Consider the following 20,831-nt stretch of genomic DNA (forward strand, 5'->3'; position numbering starts at 1 on the left):
TGCTTGTGGAACTTGAATTGGTACATCTATTAGTGAAAAATCTCACTTATCAATGTGCATCCAGACTTAGGATGTAACTTGATTGACTGTGAGTATAATGGGCCCCCGACTTAGTGGCCATTTTACCTAAAGTTTGTTGTGGACTTACCATCTTGCGAATTCTTGTGCCCTATGTGGTTTTGAGTTGATATTTGCCCTCTTTAGCTTTAATTTGATATTTGCCTCATGTGGAATTGATTCGATATTTGCCTCATGTGGCTTCCATTTGATATTTGCCCTAAGTGGCTTGATGAATTATTTTTGTATAACTATGTGATGATAATTTCACTTGTTGTGCTATAATTGACCACTAGTTGAGGAAGTTACCATTAAACATCCTAATGTTGGAGTCTCATGAGTCGAGGATGGTGGTATGGGACACTATGCCCGAGCTGTTGGCTTATGTTGGGTGATGAGCCTCCCATAATGACCTTTGAGCTTTCTTAAATTGACTGGTTGTAATCAAAATAATAACGGTTAGGGTAATCATGCATTTATAGCATACGGGCGATAACGGGTGGTTAATTTTAGATGTTATAGCACATGCCCTTAGCGTGGTATCGTTTCGCTAGCTCCCAGACCATCAACTATCGACCCACGTTCGTGATGTACTTTGAGCTTGGTCACTATGCACGTACATGATGTACTTTCGCTGGTGACTGGCCATATGCGTGGGCTTCACCTAAAGTCTAACTGGATGAGCATCCCCAGGTTGTGTGCATTCACACATCCATGCATTTAAATAAGACTGTATCATGTATTGTTTTGAATGCCTTATTGTTTAAAACTATGCTTGACTAATACAGCAGTGTGTAATCTTGAGGGGAATTCATACTGAGCTGGCCACTTGTTCATCGAATATATAACTGTATAGGTTGTACGAGTGACTTAAATGATATTAATGTTTAGATTGATGAGGAGTAAGGTGCAATTATCGGGGATGCATGGCTGTATCTGCCAAGAGAAGCTGCGTGATTTTATAGTTCAAGATTAGTTGGAATTTACTTTGTTTCACATGCTAAATAATTTTATTTTGTAATTGTAAGTATTGAGACATTGGTTTGTATAAGCCATTTGGGCAGCCGCTCGTATATTCTAAATTATATGCAATTTCTTTTACGTTTGATTTATCTATCTTCTGCTAAACTGCTAACTCTAAGAAACGAAAAAAAAAATACCTGAAATTTGGCTATCTTTAAAGGTTAACACTCAGGTTTTCAGAAAATGAGTTATACACTCGGGTTTTGAAAACCAGGGCATTACACTCTCTCTTAGTGAGAGTTGCTTGGTTGATGAAATGAAGAGAGGAAGGGGGTATTTATATCCCATTGGGATGTTTTTTGGTAATTTTAGGGATTATAAATGATAAATGATGATGTGCAAGCCTACAATTGGTGGAAGGAATGGAGATACCACATGGCAATTTCTTATGGGTTAAAGGGCTTGGTAAAATGGTAAATAGTAGGAACTCCATGGTTAACAGGTCCACCATAGTTGACTTTGTAGGGGAACAATAGTTGGAGCTTGGGGGCACAAATTCCAAGAGGAGGCGGTAATCCGATTACCATTGTTCACTGTTTATCTTTAACATTTAGCTAATTGGCTCGTTTGTGCCTGAATAGTAGCTTAAGGCTTGGGTTTAAGGCTTTGGCTTGGAAATAACTTGGGTATGACTCAGCTTAAGTAGCGGCTTGAGTCTGGCTAGACTTAGGTAGTAGCTTAGCTTAAAGAATGGCTTGGAAACAGCTTGGGTATGACTTGGCTTAGGTAGTGGCTTGGGTCTGACTAGACTTAGATAGTGGCTTAGCTTAGAGAATGGCTTGGGTTCATCTAGGGTTTGGCTTAGGCTTAGAAATGGCTGAGCTTTTAGGTTTAGTTCCTAAGGATCATACATGCTTCATTAAGTTGCTAGCTTGGGTAGGGTTTCTACAATATGTGAACGATGAATTGAATGGATTTAGATGTGGAAGTGGTTGTGATTATGAATTTTGAATTGAATGGATGTGGATGTATAACTGTATGAATAAATGTAAATGTGGCTGTGAATTTTAAATTAAATGGATGTGGATTTAGAAATGGATATGAATATTGAATTGCATGAATGAAAATGCAAAAGTGAATGTAGATGTGGAAATGAATATGAATGTTAAACTATATGAATAAAAATGTGGATATGAATGTCGAGTTGGATTTGATATGAATGATGAATGTGTAAGTACATTTGGATGTGAATAATGAATTGAATGAATCAAAAGTGAATGTGAATATGGAATTAAATGAATACAAATGTGGATGTGGATGTGGATGTTAAATTGAATAGATAAAGATATGGATATGAATGTGGAATTTGAATTGAATGAATGAAGATGTGGATGTGAATGTTGAATTGAATGAATGAAAATATGATTGTGAAAGTAAATGTGATCGTAAATGTTGAATTGAATGAATGAATATGTGGATATGGATGTGAATGTAGATGTGAATATGAAGGTTAAATTCAATTAATGAAAATATGTATGTGAATGTTGAACTAAATTAATAAAAATGTAAAAATTTGACCTACTTCTTACCAATTAAATGATATTCAAATAAGATTATTCTAAAATTATTTCAAACTTTATTAAATTATCTTTCCAATGAGCATAAGATTACCTCAATCAAACTTGTAACGAGAGAGTTATGACCATTTTTTTGGAGATTGCTCTCGTTTTCTTTTCCAGGTGCGATCAATACTATGATGGAATTTAAGCCTCATTTTTAGGCAGTTAAATGGTATAAAAAAGAGATGATTCGAAATCCATTTAAAATATCATCAAATTATTTTTCCAATGAGTATAAGATCACCCAATCAAATTTGAGAGTTATGACCATTTTTGTTGAAAGTGTCATAAGTGGGATCCATAGTCCCAGGGCGATCCACAATGAGTCTCGGTTGACTGAGCTGGAGCTTGGTCAACCGAACATGACTATGGGTTGCACTTGGGACATTGGGATCTCACTCGTGAAACTTTTGACGAAAACAGTCGTAACTCCCTCATTACAGGTCCAATTTAAATGATCTTTTACATATTCATTCATGCAATTCAACATTGACATCCATATCCATTTAATTTAAAATTCATAGTCACATGCATATCCATTCATTTAGCTATGCATATACATCCATTCAATTCAAAATTCACAACCACATCTAAATTCATTCAATTCATCGTTCACATATACATCCACGTCTAACTGCATTCTATTCGACAAGCATTAAAAAAAATGATAAGTATGTTCATTTAATTCAATATCCATTATAAAAAAAATTTACAACACTCATACAAAAAAATAGCCGCTCGAATGACATACATTTAGTTACATACCTCATAAAAACCAAAAACTAAAATTCATATACTTACATGGATTCTTCTTTCTCAAATAAAATCTTTGTGTCATCAACTTTCGTGTAAATTAATTTGATACGAATTTCTTTGTCTTCATTGATGCTGAGCCTCCCAGTTTACTTGCCACCACTTGTACATTATCTTTTTTCTTTTTTCTTTTTAAATTAATTTTTATAGCTTGTTAGTACCTTATCTTCCACCATTCAATTTAACCATCATTTAAAAAAAAAAGATGTGTACGTTCATTCAATTCATTATTTATTTTAAAAAATTCATAACTCTTACAAATAATTGGCTGCACGAATGACACATACAAATAATTACATAACTCCTAAAAATAGAAAACTGAAATTCCTATATTAAGATGAATTTTTTTTTCTTTTTCGAATAGAATCTCCTTGTCATTGGCCTCTATATGGGTGGTTATGAGACAAACTTCTTTGTTTTCTTTGGAGATGGGCCTCTTGGTCTACTATTAATGACCAATGTTATGTGTGACATTCATAGAGAAGTACACCTATAAAACATATAAGAAGTATTAATGAAAACATGAATGTGGATGAAAATTTTGAATCGTGTGAATGAAAATGTGAAAATGCATAGGAAATGCAACAATAGATGTGAATGTTGAATATGAATGAATGAAAATGTGAATGTAGATTTAGAATTGAATGAATGAAAATGTATGTGCGGATGTGGATATGAATACTATAGAGGTGAATATGAATGTTGAATTTAAGATGTGGATATAGGTGAAGATGTAAATGTAGAAGTGGATTGAATAAAGATGTGAATGCATGTGCAAATACCACTTGAAACACTTTAGAACTAACTTTATAGGGGTGGATCCCACTTGAGACACTATAGATCTCACCTAGGAGGGGAGGATCTCACTTGAGCACTGTAAATCGCACCTGGGAGGGGTGGATCCCCTCAGAGCACTGTGGATCACACCTGGAAGGAGTGGATCTCCTCTTAGCACTGTGGATCACACCTGAAAGTCCCAAGTGTGATCCACATTGCTCAAGGGGATCCACTCCACCAGGTGAGATCCGCACTACTCAGGAGGGATCCGCCCCCTTTAAACCCACTCCACAGTATACGTCTACTTCCGTATGCACTTTCACATGCGATGCACATGCATAAGCACTTCCACATACACATGCACATGCACATGCACATTCACATAAAAATATTTATACAATTAAATATTCACGACCACTTCCACATTCACTCCCACATTTTCATTCATATAATTCAAGATTCACATACTTCAATCACTTCCACATGCTCCTCCACAATTGCATTCATATAGTTCAATATTCTTATCCACCTCCACTTTTTTATTCATACAATTGAAAATTCACATTCACTTTCACATGCACATGCACTTTTATACTTGCATGTATAATTCAAAATTCATACTCCACATGCACATCCACTTTCACATGCACATGCACATCCACTGAATGAGAAAAGATGTGAATGTTTAATAGAATCGATGAGTATGTGTATGTGACTATTGAATTGAATAAACCAAAGAGTGGATGTGGATGTGGATATGGAATACATGAAGTAGATGTGAATGTTGAATATAAATGAATGAAAATATTAATGTGAATGCAGGCTTTGAATTGAAAAAATACAAATGTGAATGTGAATATGGATTTAAATGTGGATGTAATGGTGAATGTGAATGTTGAATTCAAGATGTAGAAGTGGATGGAGATGTGAATCTAGGTGTGGATGTATATGAAGATGTGAGTTTGAATTGTATGGATCCCCTTAAGCAGTGTGGATCTCACCTGGTGAGATCCATAGTGCTCATGGGGATCCACCCTCCCAGGTGAGATCCATACTGCTCAGGAGATCCATACAATTCAAAATTCACAACCACATTCATATGCACTTCTACATGTGCATTCATATAATTTAACATTGACAACGACATTCACATGCACACTATTGAAAACAACACTGACATCCACTTCCACGTATACATACATCTCCACATTTTTACACTATACAATCTGCATCCACATTCATACAACTATACATTCACATCAACTTTCATAGTTTTATATTATACCATTTAAAATTCACAACAAATGTCATAATACCCCGAGTTTTCAGGGGCCGTGTAAGAACCTGGCTCCCAAATCCCCAGGTGTCCTGGGTGCCATAATGGGCTTCATATTTTAATTACATTTGGATATGATCTCATAAACAATGAATGATTTAGCAAGACATGGAGCATAAGTACGTCATAAAGTAGTATCAATTGCTACTAAATATAAAAATATCCAAACCATGAATCCAAAATCATCTAAATAGGGAACTAGTCCTACCCATACATAACCCAAAGCGACTAAGGCTCTGATCCATACCCCACGGTAGCCCGAACTCAAACTAAAAGGATTCGTCGAAAGTCTGGAAGCAGAGAAGCTCCTCTTCCCTATCCTTGCTCACCTCGCTCGGCTCGTCGAGCTCCGCCTCACCTGCATCTAGTAAAGGGTCTGGTTGATGTTTTAAAACACCGTCCCAGAGTGGGAGTGAGTAGCTAATTCAATAGTCACTATTAATCTTAAGTTATAACAAGCATCAATTATATGATGAATTTAATGAAAGACATACATTCACAGATTTCTAACTAGTTTTGTTAATGCATATGCATGTGTTATAATATGATGTATACCCTCGCAACAACACTCCCTCGAGCGACTTCATCTCACGGTCGCGCATGACCAACACTCTCTCATTGCGACCTCAACTGCCGAGTCGTCAAATACTAACTAATGCGATGCATGAATAATGTTAGCCGAATTTTTACCGTTCATCCAATAGATTGGGGAAACTGGTATACCCCACGATATCAATGCCCTCAACTGGTTGCGAGGCCAAGGCCCCTTAATGAGCGAGGCTTGGACTTCGCGATCCTTGATCCCATCGGGTTCTCCATTCCCGATTTCAAGCACATGGGGAGTGCTGAGAAGTGGGATTGCTCGCGGTCACTACGGGGAGGCTTGTCACCTTAGCGTAGGCTGATAGCTCGGACATAGTGTCCCATTCCACCATACCCGGCTCTCGAGTCAGTGGATCGGGTTCAAATGGTTATCAATGGGCTCCAATGGTTTAAGGGTGTTCCAGGTTCCATATAAGTGTGAACAGACAGGGTTAACAAATATGGTTGGTAGTACGTGGACTAGACCGTACGAGTCCAGGTGAGTACATGACGGATGACATCGGGTACAAGCGACCTATATAGTCTAACCACTGTCGCCCATTCTCATCCGCCCAAATGCGCTGGCCTAGTCGCAGGATTGTCCAACCAACGAGACCACCTTCTCTTACCTCAGTTTCTTGACCAACCTAAGGGTTTGAGGGTATTCAATAACACTTCAACTAATCAGAATTTATCATCTAACACAAGTGATGTCATGTATTCATACATCAAACTAATAAATTCAGATTTTTCTACAATTACAACTACTAACAATAACATGAAGTAAGTGTGTATGTGTAGTGTGTGGGGTTAACGAAAAGACTAAGGATTGTATATATATATATATATATATATATATATATATATATATATATATATATATATATATATATATATATGTATATATATATATATCTCATATATATATCTCATAGAACAAAAATACAACAAAGGTTAATGTATCATACATGTTAAAAGGAAACATTATTTAAGAATCAAATATGAGATAAATCATGCAATCACCAAGTTCATGCCCAATCATATAAGGAACAACAACAATTCATAATCATTTCATATCATTTAGGAGGATCTTTCATATAAAGTCTTGGCTAGGTTTTCTCTTAGATTATTCAAATACATCATCCAAATATACATAATCATTAAATTCACACTAAAATTGGTGCTAGGCCACCTAAGAGTAATAGTCCGCACCTAATTATGATTGGAGAGTGGAGAGGCGATCCTAACGGCACCGGGTCCATAAGCTTAAAGTGATGGGGCCCTACATGGTGTAGAATGCACAAGGATCAAAGATAAAGCTGAAATTCATGAAAATTAAAGGGAGAATCACCACATTACCTTAATTAGGGTGAGATTCCTCTTCCAACAACAAGAAATTTAGGAATTTTGAGGGAAAACGGGAGAAAGAGGTCGGAATAGACGAGATCCGGCCGCCGGGGGTGCATGCAAGGCGGTGGCTCCCACTTTCTCTCTCACACTCTCTTTTTCTTCTCTTTCTCTCTTTCTCCCTTTCTTTCTTCTAGGGTAAATTCGTATGGGGAGAGGAGGTGACCAAATGAGGCCCTTTTATAATGCCAGATTTGGTGAAAATGGTCTCAAGGGCTAGGTTTTTATTATACTAGCCCTATTGGAGGGTCTTTCTAACCTCTAGGGCCCACTATGGGGTGTACATATTGATATACACTGTAAGATAGTTAGCCTTGATGATGATCTACGTATGGATATAATCGACCCGCCATTTGGATGCGCCAATCGACAGATATGATTAGAAGTCTATTCAACGGTCACTGATGGTCGATCGGGGCCGCGACTATATGGATATGAGCAGGAAAATATCTTTACTCCACGTGTGAAGTTTGGTCGTAAATCGACGGTCCAAAATCCTCAACTTTGCATAAGAGTGGACGACTCAATTCACTTAAGTTTCAGCCTCTTCCTTTAGAGTATTTGCCTTTCTCATGCACTCATCCTTTAGGTCAAGTTGAGCGGTTCTGGATAGTACCCACGTCTGACTCTCGTGATGGACGTCAAGCCCAGTAAGACGGACATTATCCTATAGTTTTGGAACAAGTGGCCCACCAACGACGGTCTAGAGCTTGTTCGAGAAATCAGGACATTTCTAGAATGAATTATGTATTGAGATTTCTTGTGGGCAATGATTAAGGTTAGTATTAACTATATTCATAGTGTGGCTTATTTATAAGTAGTGAAAGTGGAGATTTAGTCATGTTTACTCTAAACCGTCGGTTTTATGCTAAAAGAGTAATGGGGTTGATTTGGTCTATTAGTCAAGATCCGGGCCTAATTTGACTCGGCTTCAATTAGATCTTTAATTTAATTATGATTGTCTTGATTAGTTAGCAATGAGTTGGTTGGATTTGGGCCCTACGTGAGTAAATCATGGGGCTAAACTTGATGTTCAAGTGATCGGGAAGATTCGTTGGCTTCCTACGGTTGATTAATCAGACTTGTGCGGTTCTTTACTAGTATCACTCATGTATAAACTAACATTGAGTGCCAATGGTCAGTAAATGATAATATAAGTTAATATAAAAAAATTTAAGGATTTTTGGAAATCCAAAACAGTGAAAATTCAGGATGTTACAAATGTATTTCCACATACACATTCATACAAATCTACATTTCTATTCATACATCTCAATATTCATATACACATCCACATCCACATGCACTTCCAAATTCTCATTCATTCAATTTAAAATTCATATCCAACAACCACATCCTCACTTGCATTCATACAATTCAACATTGCAACCCACATGCACATTCATTCATTCAACATCCATAAAATGGGTGCTCAGGTGGGATCCACAATTACCAAGTGGTATCCATAATGGGACATGTGGAATCCATAATAGTTAAGCGGGATCAACATTGGCCAAGGGATCCATAGTGCCCACATGCGATCCACACTAGCAAACCTTCAAAAAATAAAAACATTCACACTGTGTACTCTTTCTTCTACTCGACATATTAGTTACACTCTCCTAAAGGAAAACTTAAAAAACTTAAAATCGATTGGCGGTATGAATATTGTCGCCGGATTGAAAGTATTATCACCTCAAAATGTTGCCGGAATGTTACTAGAATGAAGGTACTGTCACCACAAACATGCTGGATGATTGTCGGAGTGCGTCCCATGGAGTTAGAAGCAACTGTCTTAACCGCCATATTCAGTAGTGGTGGTGGTCCCCTCTCTTTGATTCAGTGGTGGTAGTGGTCCCCTATCTCTTGATTCGGTGGCAGTGGTGGTCCTCTCTTTCTTTCTCTCTCAAATCAGTGGTGGCAGTGGTCCCCTCTCCTTAAAAAAATCTGAAAACTGGGTCTGAAGGGCCCACGATGCGTCTCCATTGAAATCCATCCTGACAGTTAACTTGGTAAAATAATTTTATGGCATGACCCCAGGAATTGAGGATGAAAACTTCAAAGGATGGACCACACTAGAGGAAATAACTGTAAGAAAAAGGCTACCAATATCTTTATCGGGGGCACAGATGAAGATGAAATCTACACCCTCCAATGTTCAAAGATGTTTCGTAGTGAATAAACGGTTCGGATTTCCGGCTCATTCGTAGTTTCGTGGGACCCATATTCTCTTCGTCTCTAAAGTTAAGGTAGTACACTGCCAGCATGGGAAGAAGTGCAATTTCGTCCTATAAAAAAGGAAAATCCCGTCCCGACAAGTAGCCAATTTAACTAGGGCTATTACCGTAAAATTCCCCTCCCATTTCATCCTTAAAGATGGAACGGCGATCAGCTGCGACCAAGGATCCAGCCCGGTGGGTGCGACCGTGATCCCGGAGCCCACCTAGTTGTATTAGTAGTATATCCATGCCGTCCATCCGTTTTACCCACTTCTTTTAGTGCATGTTCCTAGAAAATGGAGCATATAAAAATCTCAGGTGGACCACACCACAGGAATCAGTGGTCATTGAATGCTTACCATTAAAAACTTCATAGCGTCCACCGTAATGATTATTTGTCATCTAACCTGTTGATAAGGTCACATAGATTTCGATGAAGGAAAAACACAAATAAAATCTTGATCCAAAACTTTTGTGGCCCCTACTAAGCTTTTAATGGTGGGAATTAAATCCCTATTGTGTGGTCGACCTGAGATTTTTATTTATTTCATTTTTAGCACCATATTCTAAAATAAGCAGGAAAAACGGATGGACGGCGTGGATATACAACGTGTACATCCATGTGGCCCTCACAATCATGGTCGCACCCACATGATTGGATCAAGGTTCGCACTCATCCACGTTTATGTTAGCAAAAAAAATCGTGCTGTGTATCCAGGGAAAGTAACGTACATTCATTCAAGTAACTATTCGAGTCCAACCGGTTGAACCATCAGTAAAGTCCAACCGATACATAACTTCCAACCTATCATGTCCATGTGACATCCAAACCGTCCAATATATTTTACACATGGCTAAGATAAATTATGAGAAATTTTCATGTCACCAGTTAAGTGGAGCACACATATTTTCTTCTCTCTGTGGCTAGGTTTTTTTCTATGAAGTGTTCCACTTGATGTGTTGATGGACTTCATTTTTATGCAAGGATATTCTCATGTTCTATCCAACCTATTAGAAAGGTTAGATTTCATACTCACATGACAGATTTGAAATTATCAGCTGTATGGACGTTAGTTTTCAGTCCAATCAGTTGAACTTGGGATCTTCTCAAGTATTTATACCCTTCACATTCTAAAATGATTTCAGTTCCATAAAAATAAATAATTTTTATTTTTTTTAAAAAAAATCCGTTTAACTTATTTGAGTTACAAATGTCTTACTGTGAATGTGAGATTTATGGTGATGATTATGGAGATTATGATGCGTGTGATTACGATGATGATGATGATGATGATGATGGATTTAACTATGATTTCTTTGCATGTTGTTACGATGATGACGATTATGGATCCTACTCTGATGATTCGTATCGTTACGAGGAACAATATACTTACTATCATCATCATGATGGCGGTTACTATCATGATGAAGATGGCAGCGGTAACTATGAAGATGATGATGATGGCGGTTACTATGAAGAAGAAGAAGATGATGATGATGATGATTATGATTTTTTAACTGATGCACTTGAACATTTTAATCTGCAAGATGCATCGGATTTAACTGAATACAACGATCCTAGTGATTATTATGTGTTGCTGGATGATGTGGATTTTTCAGAGTATTCTGATTACAGTGATTGTAGTGTATGATTTTGATTTACTGGCATTGTGCAAATGATCACTGCAGTATTGAAAAGTATAATTAGTGGTTTTTTTTTTTTTCTTATAATCTGGCTTGAACTCAGTGCACCAATGTTGAAACACGCCCTGCCGGAGAGCGAACCTGTAATTACTGATTTGTCTCTTAATTTATTTTTTGTGTACTTACATGGACTGCATTTGATGGTGCGGAAAGGGTCTCTTTTTGTTTCTATGGTCAAGTATATGAGATGATACTAAATATTGAACAATGGCAATCATAGCTGTTTCATTGTTTGTTTTTTTTTTTTTTTTTTTAAAATAATTATTTTGCTCATGTTAGGTTCTATTGAATTTACTGACACATGTTGGTGGATCACAGCTACTAATTTTTAGTGGTGAGTTTTATGCATTTGTATTGGGTTCTCTCTCTCTCTCTCTCTCTCTCTCTCTCTCTCTCTCTTTTTATTTTTTATAACCTATGTGTCACATGTGCGCTAGATTCATCACAGCTCATTGGGTTCTCTCTCTTGCAACACAAGTAGCAACAACATTGGTTTCAGCATCAGGCCATATGAATTAGAAAACTAGAATACCTTCCCATCTTTGATTTGTTTGGATGCACAAAGGCTATGTTTGGATGTATGTATTACAAGGGAAAACTAAACGAGAGGTCTGGCAATGGACTGGTCTTGGTGCAACAAAATCAAAATTTTGAATAGAGCCAGTCCCAGGTCCGAGGACGCCCATTGCCTGGCCTAGAAAAGGTAATGATTAGTTGAGGATTCTTTCCATGAGCATTGTCGAACATGGATTTTAGTTTTGGAATATTGTTTTGATAGCAAGTGAAAATCTCTTATTTGTCAAATTATGATTACTTTATAGAATTCACTTTTTCGTTTGCCATCAAAATATTTCAATCTATCACATTTTAATTTCCATGGAATTGGTGGCACCAAAACATTACACATAGAGTTGCCATCATCAATATAGTAAAGTGGCAATGATCAGATTGTAATTCCCGCAAGCATTTGTGTTGAATGTCTCCACTCCTAAGCTCAAACCCATTACTTTTGGGTTGGACTTTGAAGAAACTCACCTGCAATTTGAGGCTTCTTTCTCATTTTGAATGGTAAGAAATGTAGTTGATTGTTTCCATTTCCTCTTGATTCAACTGGATTTTTCTGATTTCATTCACTCACACGTCCAAATGCAATTGTAGACATAAATGCTTGGGAAAGAGATATGATTGTTACTATTCTCCTTACCGGTAATAAATATGATTCTTTAATGTGTCATCTGGGTCATGTTGAAAGAAAATAAAGATGGGTCCTGGGTCTGATTTGGTTTTCCTGAAAGGTCACAAAGCAATGCTTGAGATTGTGATTACTTCCAGATGCCATATCTATTAAGCTCTCAATTGAATTCCTCTATTTTAGTTTTAAAGAGCTCATGAAAATCACAAATCTGTCTATGATCTTGGGTACAAAACAATTTCATTACAGAACTCTGAATAACAAAGAGGGAAGTTGGTGCAATCAAAACAAAACCCAGATTCGACAATCAATTAGAATCTTCCAGATGATCAAAAGATTTGGTTTAGGGTAAGTTTGGTTGTTTACATATCAAAACACTGATGAATTTGCATAGAAAATTCCAAATTGTTCTGTGACCAGCAATTACTTTTTGTGAATGTACAAGCTCTAGCTATGTAGCATATTTGGATTATGGAACTCCAAGAATACTTTTTTTGTTTTTTACTTTTATTCTTTATAGGGTGTTACAATTGTAGATTTTCTCTAGAGTGCAGATTTTCATGGAAGATAGCAATGGCTACTTACTATATACAGGGATGTTTGTGATGAAATGTTTGGTTTTGGTCTCCAACGGTGCAGATGATTGATTCTGTCAATGTTTCACACATGATGATGGATGATAAGCTTTTGTTGATTGTCCTACTTACTAAGATTTGGTCCCACATTCTTTGGGGGCTGCATTCATGGTATGTGTTTGAAGGTGTTCATATGCTTGACAGATCTAACCCATTTTTATTTGGTGAGGGGATCCAAACAACTGGAATTCAAGGCCAATCTATCTGATTTTGATTTTATGTTGTTATTGTATGAAGCTTAAGTGGGTAACCTTGTGCTTAGCTATAAAATTTCAGGTGTGGGGCCCAAATGGGGTGGTTTTGGATGTGATCTGCAACAGTCATTCTGTTATCACTGTTTGTCAATGGGCCATGGTTCAGAAATCACAATGATTGAATCTATTATACTAGAAAATTTCCAGTAGAATGTAGACTGGTGACTAATAATTGTTTTCTACTGTTATTTCAATGACACCAAGCAGAACCATTGTGTCCCAACCACCATGGATGGACCATGCTTCAACATTAATCTCCCATAGAAAGATCATATAACCTTTTCAATTTTTGTCCCACAGATAGACAGTTGAGTAGAGAGACATGACATTGGTTCACATTCAATTGAGAAAGTTCCTAAAACTGCTCACTTGGATCTTCTAATCTGGGAGATTGGGAGGTTTTTGGCATGTGTTCTCTGTGGGAGCCGGCCCAAAAACCAACATTCTCGATTAACCGAACCATGGCCCAACTTGGCAGAATCAAAAACTTGTTGGTGCTCAAAGATGCAGGCCATGTTTGGATTATTTCCGCTGCTAGTAGAACTGGCTACATGGATAAAACATAAAACTTGATGATATTTCAGGGTTATGAGGTATGATCAAGTGCTGAAAATCAACTATCCAGATGTTCCTGATAAATTCAATATAAATTGTTTGCAAACATTGCAATAATACAGGACAGACGATGTGTACAGCACTGAAGCACAACATAAGTGATTTTACTATAATAGACCAAAATATACAAAGAAGAAACCATAGCAAGCTTCTGAAGACAATCAAACAATACAAATAACTGTAGAAATATCAGAACAAAGGTTGCATCAATACATCTATGAATGTGTACTGAGATTCTCACTGCTAGCCCATCCTTCTTGAACCTGTACTGAGTACTGCAGATTCCAGAGAACATCTTCTATTGATGGGCGCTGGCTAGGATTGTTCGATAGACAGTTGATGGCGATCTCAACTGCAGTTCTTAAGGACTCGTATGCAAAGGTCCCACGGATGGATGGATCTGCTGCTGCTCGCAGTTTTGTAGGGGCATCTGTTAGGCTCCTCTGTAGCTGCTGACCATAACATGCATATGCAAAGAAATTTATAAAAAGCTGGAGCTGCTATTTATTTGTACACAGGACTGTTGATTTGGGAATTGATATAGTACCGTCCCAGAATAGAAAATGGGTTTTTGACAAGAGAAAATGTCGTGTGCAACTATCGTTTCCCTTGAGAGATTGATAATGGTTTTCTTTTTATTTGACCATAATGCCCAAACAGTACAGTTGAGTTAGCGAAGATGCGAGTAGGGTGTGTTTGGATGCACTCCAGAATTTGAATTTATATTCTTAGGAGATATTTGGCAGCCTGGGTTTGGATTGTTACTTAAGAATCCAAATCCAGGATTTGCAATCCCTGAGATTTTGATTCTGTCAGTTGTGCGATTTGGGGCCCCCTTTCCCTGCAATCCAACTGACAGATTTGGATTTGCAAACCCTGAGATCTAGATTCTGTAGGTTGTGTTTAGCAACCTGGATTTTTAATCCGGTGGAATCCAGAATTGTGTTTCGCAACCTGGATTTGTTGAAAGCAAATTATTTATTATTATTTTTTTTTCTGGGGGCCACTGTGATGTGAAAATGACATCCAATCCATCATGTGCACCCCTCATGTTTTTCTTGGCTGCCAAAAGTAAGGCCGACCAAAAACTCAAGTGGGCCACATAATAGTTCGGACGCCTACCTTCCTGATTACCTGTGGGGCACACTTTCCTTTTTATAATACACTCAGTCTGCTGAGAAGATGCGGCTGACCAGGATGCATGGACACCCAAAAAATCAGGCCATTCCAAAGGTCAGGTGGGCCACACCAGAGGGAATAGTTTGAAAATGTTGACTGTTGGGTTGGATTTGGAATCCTGGGTTTTGCAATGCCAAACGTGAGAATTGAGATCTTTTGAATTTAGAATCCTAATGGAGCACCACATCCAGGTTGCCAAACAACCCCTTAGTATACAAATGTGGATCCAAAGAAATTGTATTTCCTTTGACAGTGTTGATATTGATGTTCTAGGTTTGAAATTGCTACTAGAATTACTTTTTAAGTTGATCTTGGAAGGAAGATAACTGCAATTCAAAGGCTTCTTCCTTATAATGAATCTAGGAAACGTCATTGATTTTTTATTTTATTTTTCCATTTCCTTCTGATTCACAGAACGTTCGCAATTCAACTCTCATGTAAATCCAAACACAGCCTTACGTGTCATAAGTAGGGGTGACTTGAAGCCAACTGAACAATTGCAACTGGACCAAAGATTGGATTGCCTGAAGATTCTAAAGAATTCCATATTGTTCTCCGAAACCATTGATGGGTTTGCAAGAAAATCAGATGAATGGCTTACAAAGAAGAAAAAAAGAATGTTGATTTGTGAATGCAGGCACATTCTTAACAAAATCAAGGAATAAGTTGATTACCTGAAGTTTCAATTCATCCAATTCTTGCAAGAAAATCAGATGAATGGCTTACAAAGAAGAAAAAAAGAATGTTGATTTGTGAATGCAGGCACATTCTTAACAAAATCAAGGAATAAGTTGATTACCTGAAGTTTCAATTCATCCAATTCTTGCAAGAAAATCAGATGAATGGCTTACAAAGAAGAAAAAAAGAATGTTGATTTGTGAATGCAGGCACATTCTTAACAAAATCAAGGAATAAGTTGATTACCTGAAGTTTCAATTCATCCAATTCACTCTGAGATGTGATGGTTTTACCCGTAATGACTTCGAGTAGAATTCTACCAAGTTGATGGACATCTTCTTTATCTCCATGGCCAATGCTGCAAATACGAGTCAGCATGAGAATATCGAAGAAAGACTATGATATTTAAACCCCATGTTTGGAAAGACCATTTATCACAAATATAGTGCTGCAATCATGTGTTTTTGTGATAGAATCATTTCTAATAATTTCAGGTCTAATCAGGATTCCACCCCATAAACGTCACTAACAGTAACATGCTATTGTATATAGTTGGTACTGCTTATTGAATTTTCTATAATCCATGTGTATGTATTAAATGCCTCAATGTCGGATTTGAATCACTGAAATTCCTTCTAACCATACCATGATCAAAATATACCCTTCTGTTCAGTTTCTATGCAGGCAAGCAGATATTTACAAGAAACAGCTTTAGTCCACTCCCATGAGTCAACTCAGCTTGACCATATTTCACCAAGACTCAGGAAAAACTCGATTTGGTCATGACTCAATCAAAACTCATACTTAAATAAATATTAAAAAGTCAGCAGAACTCAATAAAACTCGACTTGACTTTGCACAAGTAGACATTATTTATATATTTTAAATATTAAATAATACCAAAAAAAACTCAGGAAAACTCATGCGAGTTCTTGAGTTGACTCAACTCAACAGAGTTTCAAGTTGAGTCAAGTTTTCCTGTTTTTAAACTACTAAGATGGCTTGAACGAAAGGCGGAAAATGGATAATCTACCTGCCATGGTTGTCAACTTCTACTCTACTGAAGGGGCTCTCCGAACCAACCTAGAACATTCAAGATGAAGAATCAGCTGAAAAATGCATGGCTTCTTTTTCAACATGAAAGAGTTTCAAGAAAAGAAAGGGCTTTCGAATAAGGTAAAAGAACTGAATTTGAAAAAATTGATCTAAGATTAGCCCACCTTAGTAATCTTATCTTTTGACGGAATCAGTAGATTATAGCCATTGATTTTCGCTGTGAGATTCCCATCCAACAAAATATTCTCTATCTTTATATCATTCCCGAAGATACCAGGCACCATTCCCATATGCAAGAACTGTAGTCCCTTTGCAACACCAATAGCAGTCATGAGTCTTTGTGGCCATTTCAATGTCTCTTGCTTCTGCCGTTCTAACAAACCAAGCGTAAAAGCAGAAATCCTTGTGATTTTCTGGATACCAACATCTGAGAAATCAATCGATAAAGTCGTGGAAGTTCTCCTTACCAGAGATATGACTCCTTAGCGTCCCATTCGAGATGTATTCGAAGACAAGGAAGATGGTGTTGGATGCATTCGGGTTTTCTGGATAAGTTACAATGCAGTGTCCCAGAATGCTGACCAAATGACGATGCCTGAGCTTCGATATCACTTCCATATGCTGTGTTAAGCTCTGAATAGATTGCTTTTGTTTCAGTTTCAAACATCTCACCACAACCACAGAGCCGTCTCTGATCCTACCCTTGCACAACTAAAATGGCAGAAGCATTGGGTCCATGTTAAAGCTCGAATCAATTGAAATCACAATGTACGTATTCAACAGTGGTCAATTTCATGTTTGAGGGTGATCATCACTTTTAAATCCGAAAAGAAAAAATAATAATAATCTTTATGGAATTATGAGAACACAGTGGAAAAGAATACAAATTCCCCTTATATGACAGTTTCCCTTTGAGAATCCAAAGAAGAGTGGGAAATTGTTATCCTTTTCCTAACTTCTCCTCAAAAATGAGTAAAACCATTTCTCAAAAAATCCATTAAATGTCGATTTCAAATGGTTGCGAGAGACAGCTCTTACTGTCAGAATTTGACCTTTTAACATTTCCATGGAAAATAACACTCCAAACCAAACAACAAAATATTATTGGATTCCTCAGTTCTCCATTCCTTCAAGATTCTATAGGGGTTTTCTATGTCCATGTTTTGGATTATCCATATCCGAACAGGCCCGTAAAACGGGCAGAAAGAATGCATAGAATGTCCAACAAACACCAAAAAATATATATAAATAAATAAATAAATAATCCATAAACAGAATTGGACTGGACATTATTACCAAGTGAACTGAACTATGGTGATGAACTGAACACTATTACAAAGGATGATATTTTCTGTTCCCTGGTGTCATATAGGAAATACCTGACCCTGCGATCCTTCCCCAATCAAATTTGATGGGTCAAAATTATTCGTTGCTTCTTCGATTTCCTCCAGAGTGAAAACATGATACTGTGGGAGCCCAATCGCTCCTAACCTCATCGCATGCGACATATGCCCTGTCCAATGAGAATATTTGGATCAATGAATGGCAATAAACAACAACCAAATCACAACTAGTCCAAATATAAGAAATTAAGAAATGCTCGTTCCAACGGTTTGAGCTACGTATTTTCATTTTCTCTTTCTTTCCTCACTTTTCTAAATTCATATGCAACGTACTAGCAAACAAAAGTAACGGAATAGGAAGAAAATAAGCCTTACCTGCATTGGAGACTATATTCGGAGAACGTGTTGGAGTTTTTTCTGTGATGGATTTCTGCAATCCACCATTCTCTGCTCTTTTCGCACCTACCCTTGTTAAAATCACCCATACTAAAATCGCCAATGCAGCCACGCCTCCCACGACTCCTCCAGCAATACCGATTATAAGGCCTAGCTTGCTCTTTGATGATTTGTTACGGAGCGGAGGCATCACTGCAGCCAATGCAACTTCCTTTTGACAGAATCTGTAAGGATGTTGGTACCTCAAGTCTCCTGATGACAAGCAATTCCATGAATACGACACAGTCCGCTTCGAGGAATTTGAATAGATACAGAGAGGCAATCCCCCGACCAAAAGATTGCGAGAAAGATCGACAAACCCAAGTTGGTTGCCACAAGAAACGTCCGTTGCAAGCACACCGGTCAACTTGTTTCCGGCCAAGTTCAGGTACTGAATCGATGGCAGAGAAAACAACCATGATGGGACTGTCCCGGCAATCTCATTATAAGAGAGATCCAATCTCCACATCTGATCACAGTGTTCAAGTTCAGATGGAATGTTGGAGCGGAACGCATTGTTTCTCAATACGACACTTACGACCGTCTTCCCCAGAGAAGGAAATTCGGGCCCGAGCAAATTCCATCCCACATCCAATTCTTCGAGACCTGGTAAGCTACTAAGATCCGGAACTGTCCCATTGAACAGATTATTGTCCAGAACAAGACTCCGTAGGTTCGTTAGCGACGAAACCTGTGGTGGGATCTCTCCATAGATGAAATTCGAACTTAAATTCAGCACTTGGAGCGACGAGAACCGATGAATCTTTGTGGGCGACGGCCCCCACAACCCCAACGATACGAGCGAGAGCACATCCAAGCTCGAGAGTTTAGAAAGGGTGGTGAAGAGCGAATCAATCGAGAAAGCTGAAGATAGAGACTGGGGAGAAACAGCGAAAAGACTCTTCTGGGACAGATTCTGCGATGGTGGAGAAGGCAGTGGGCCTTTGTTTCCGACGATAGATAATTCAGTTATTTTGTTCTGAGAACAGACGATCGTCATAGACGGCGAAGGAGGAAGATAGCAGAAGTTAGTCCAGTTGTTCCAGCTGGAGAGAGCAGGCGGGTACTCCAAAAGGCGCCGCACGCGGAAGAGGAGTCGGGTTTCCGACGACAATTGCCCGATGGAGAACGGAAAGAAAAATGCAAAAACAAGAACCAAAATGAAGAAACGAGAAAGGCTGGGATGTTGGTTTTCCATGGATTGAAGAATTATAGAGATGAAAGCATTTGAATTCTGTAAATTTTCAAGATTGAAAAACAGAGCTGTTTTGATAAAACAGAGTAAGTGAAACTAATGAACTCTGGCCATTTGTAGGAAGTTCACGGACAACCAAACCATTCTGTTCAAAATGAACTTTACCTGAAGATGTAGAAATGGGAATTTCTGGTGAAATGCTGTCTGAGAAAATGGTTTTTCTACTTTTGCTATCTGTGTAAAGTGTTTTCTGCTAAAATGAATTTCATGGGAAGTTTTTTGGTGAAATGGAGAATTGAGAGTGGTATGGAATGAATTTCAAATCTTGTTTTTTTGTTTTGAAAATGGAACTGATTCTAAGGAATAATTTCACCAATCAATGCATTTTACCCATTGTAATAACACAGAAATCATTGGCTAAAATTGGGCTTTTGGAGAGTTTGATTTTTTCCTAGAAATTGAAATTGGTAGAGAGAGAGAGAGAGAGAGAGAGAGATGGGCACAAGGACAGGGAATATAGTAGCAGTCTTTCAAGAAGGGGACAGGTGAGTAGGATTATAATCTTACTCGCGCAAGTATGATAAAAACACTTCCCTCGCGAGTTTGTTAAAACTTCTACTCGAGGCCACACGTTCGTGACCATCACACGTGTGAATTATTTGGGCTTATCATTAAGTGGCCCCACTATTTATAGACCTTGGTTTGAATTTTTGGATGGTCTACTCATCAGGGCCCGGATTCATATATCGAATTTGAACCGTTGGCACTTGCC

At 37.8% G+C, this 20,831-nt stretch overlaps 1 protein-coding gene across 2 annotated transcripts; it reads right to left on the reverse strand.

Annotated features, from left to right (window-relative positions):
- Positions 1–14,256: 14,256 nt before the first annotated feature.
- Positions 14,257–20,550, reverse strand: LOC131253681 (probable LRR receptor-like serine/threonine-protein kinase At1g14390). Of its 2 annotated transcripts, none has more exons than XM_058254801.1 (7): positions 18,805–20,550; positions 18,466–18,572; positions 17,554–17,797; positions 17,251–17,459; positions 17,064–17,113; positions 16,277–16,388; positions 14,257–14,622 (listed from the first exon to the last, which is right to left on the reverse strand). In XM_058254801.1, the coding sequence occupies exons 1-7, from the start codon at positions 20,060–20,062 to the stop codon at positions 14,389–14,391; spliced, it is 2,214 nt and encodes a 737-aa protein (XP_058110784.1). In that variant the 5' UTR covers positions 20,063–20,550; the 3' UTR covers positions 14,257–14,388. The 2 variants fall into 2 exon arrangements, with proteins under 2 accessions (XP_058110784.1, XP_058110778.1); XM_058254795.1 differs by having other exon boundaries at positions 18,466–18,599.
- Between the last annotated feature and the right edge of the window lie 281 nt (positions 20,551–20,831).

The sequence above is a fragment of the Magnolia sinica genome, chromosome 1 (genome assembly GCF_029962835.1).
Source record: "Magnolia sinica isolate HGM2019 chromosome 1, MsV1, whole genome shotgun sequence".
NCBI classification, from domain to species: Eukaryota; Viridiplantae; Streptophyta; class Magnoliopsida; order Magnoliales; family Magnoliaceae; genus Magnolia; species Magnolia sinica.

Bases quoted from the DNA above. Each gene is read 5' to 3' on its own strand.
- LOC131253681 (XM_058254795.1), bottom strand. From the start codon at position 20,062: ATGGAAAACCAACATCCCAGCCTTTCTCGTTTCTTCATTTTGGTTCTT. The intron at 17,460-17,553 runs GTAAGGAGAACT...TTGGTTTGTTAG, and splicing joins GCTAAGGAGTCATATCTCTG to AACGGCAGAAGCAAGAGACA. The intron at 17,114-17,250 runs GTGGGCTAATCT...TGAATGTTCTAG, and splicing joins CAAAAGATAAGATTACTAAG to GTTGGTTCGGAGAGCCCCTT.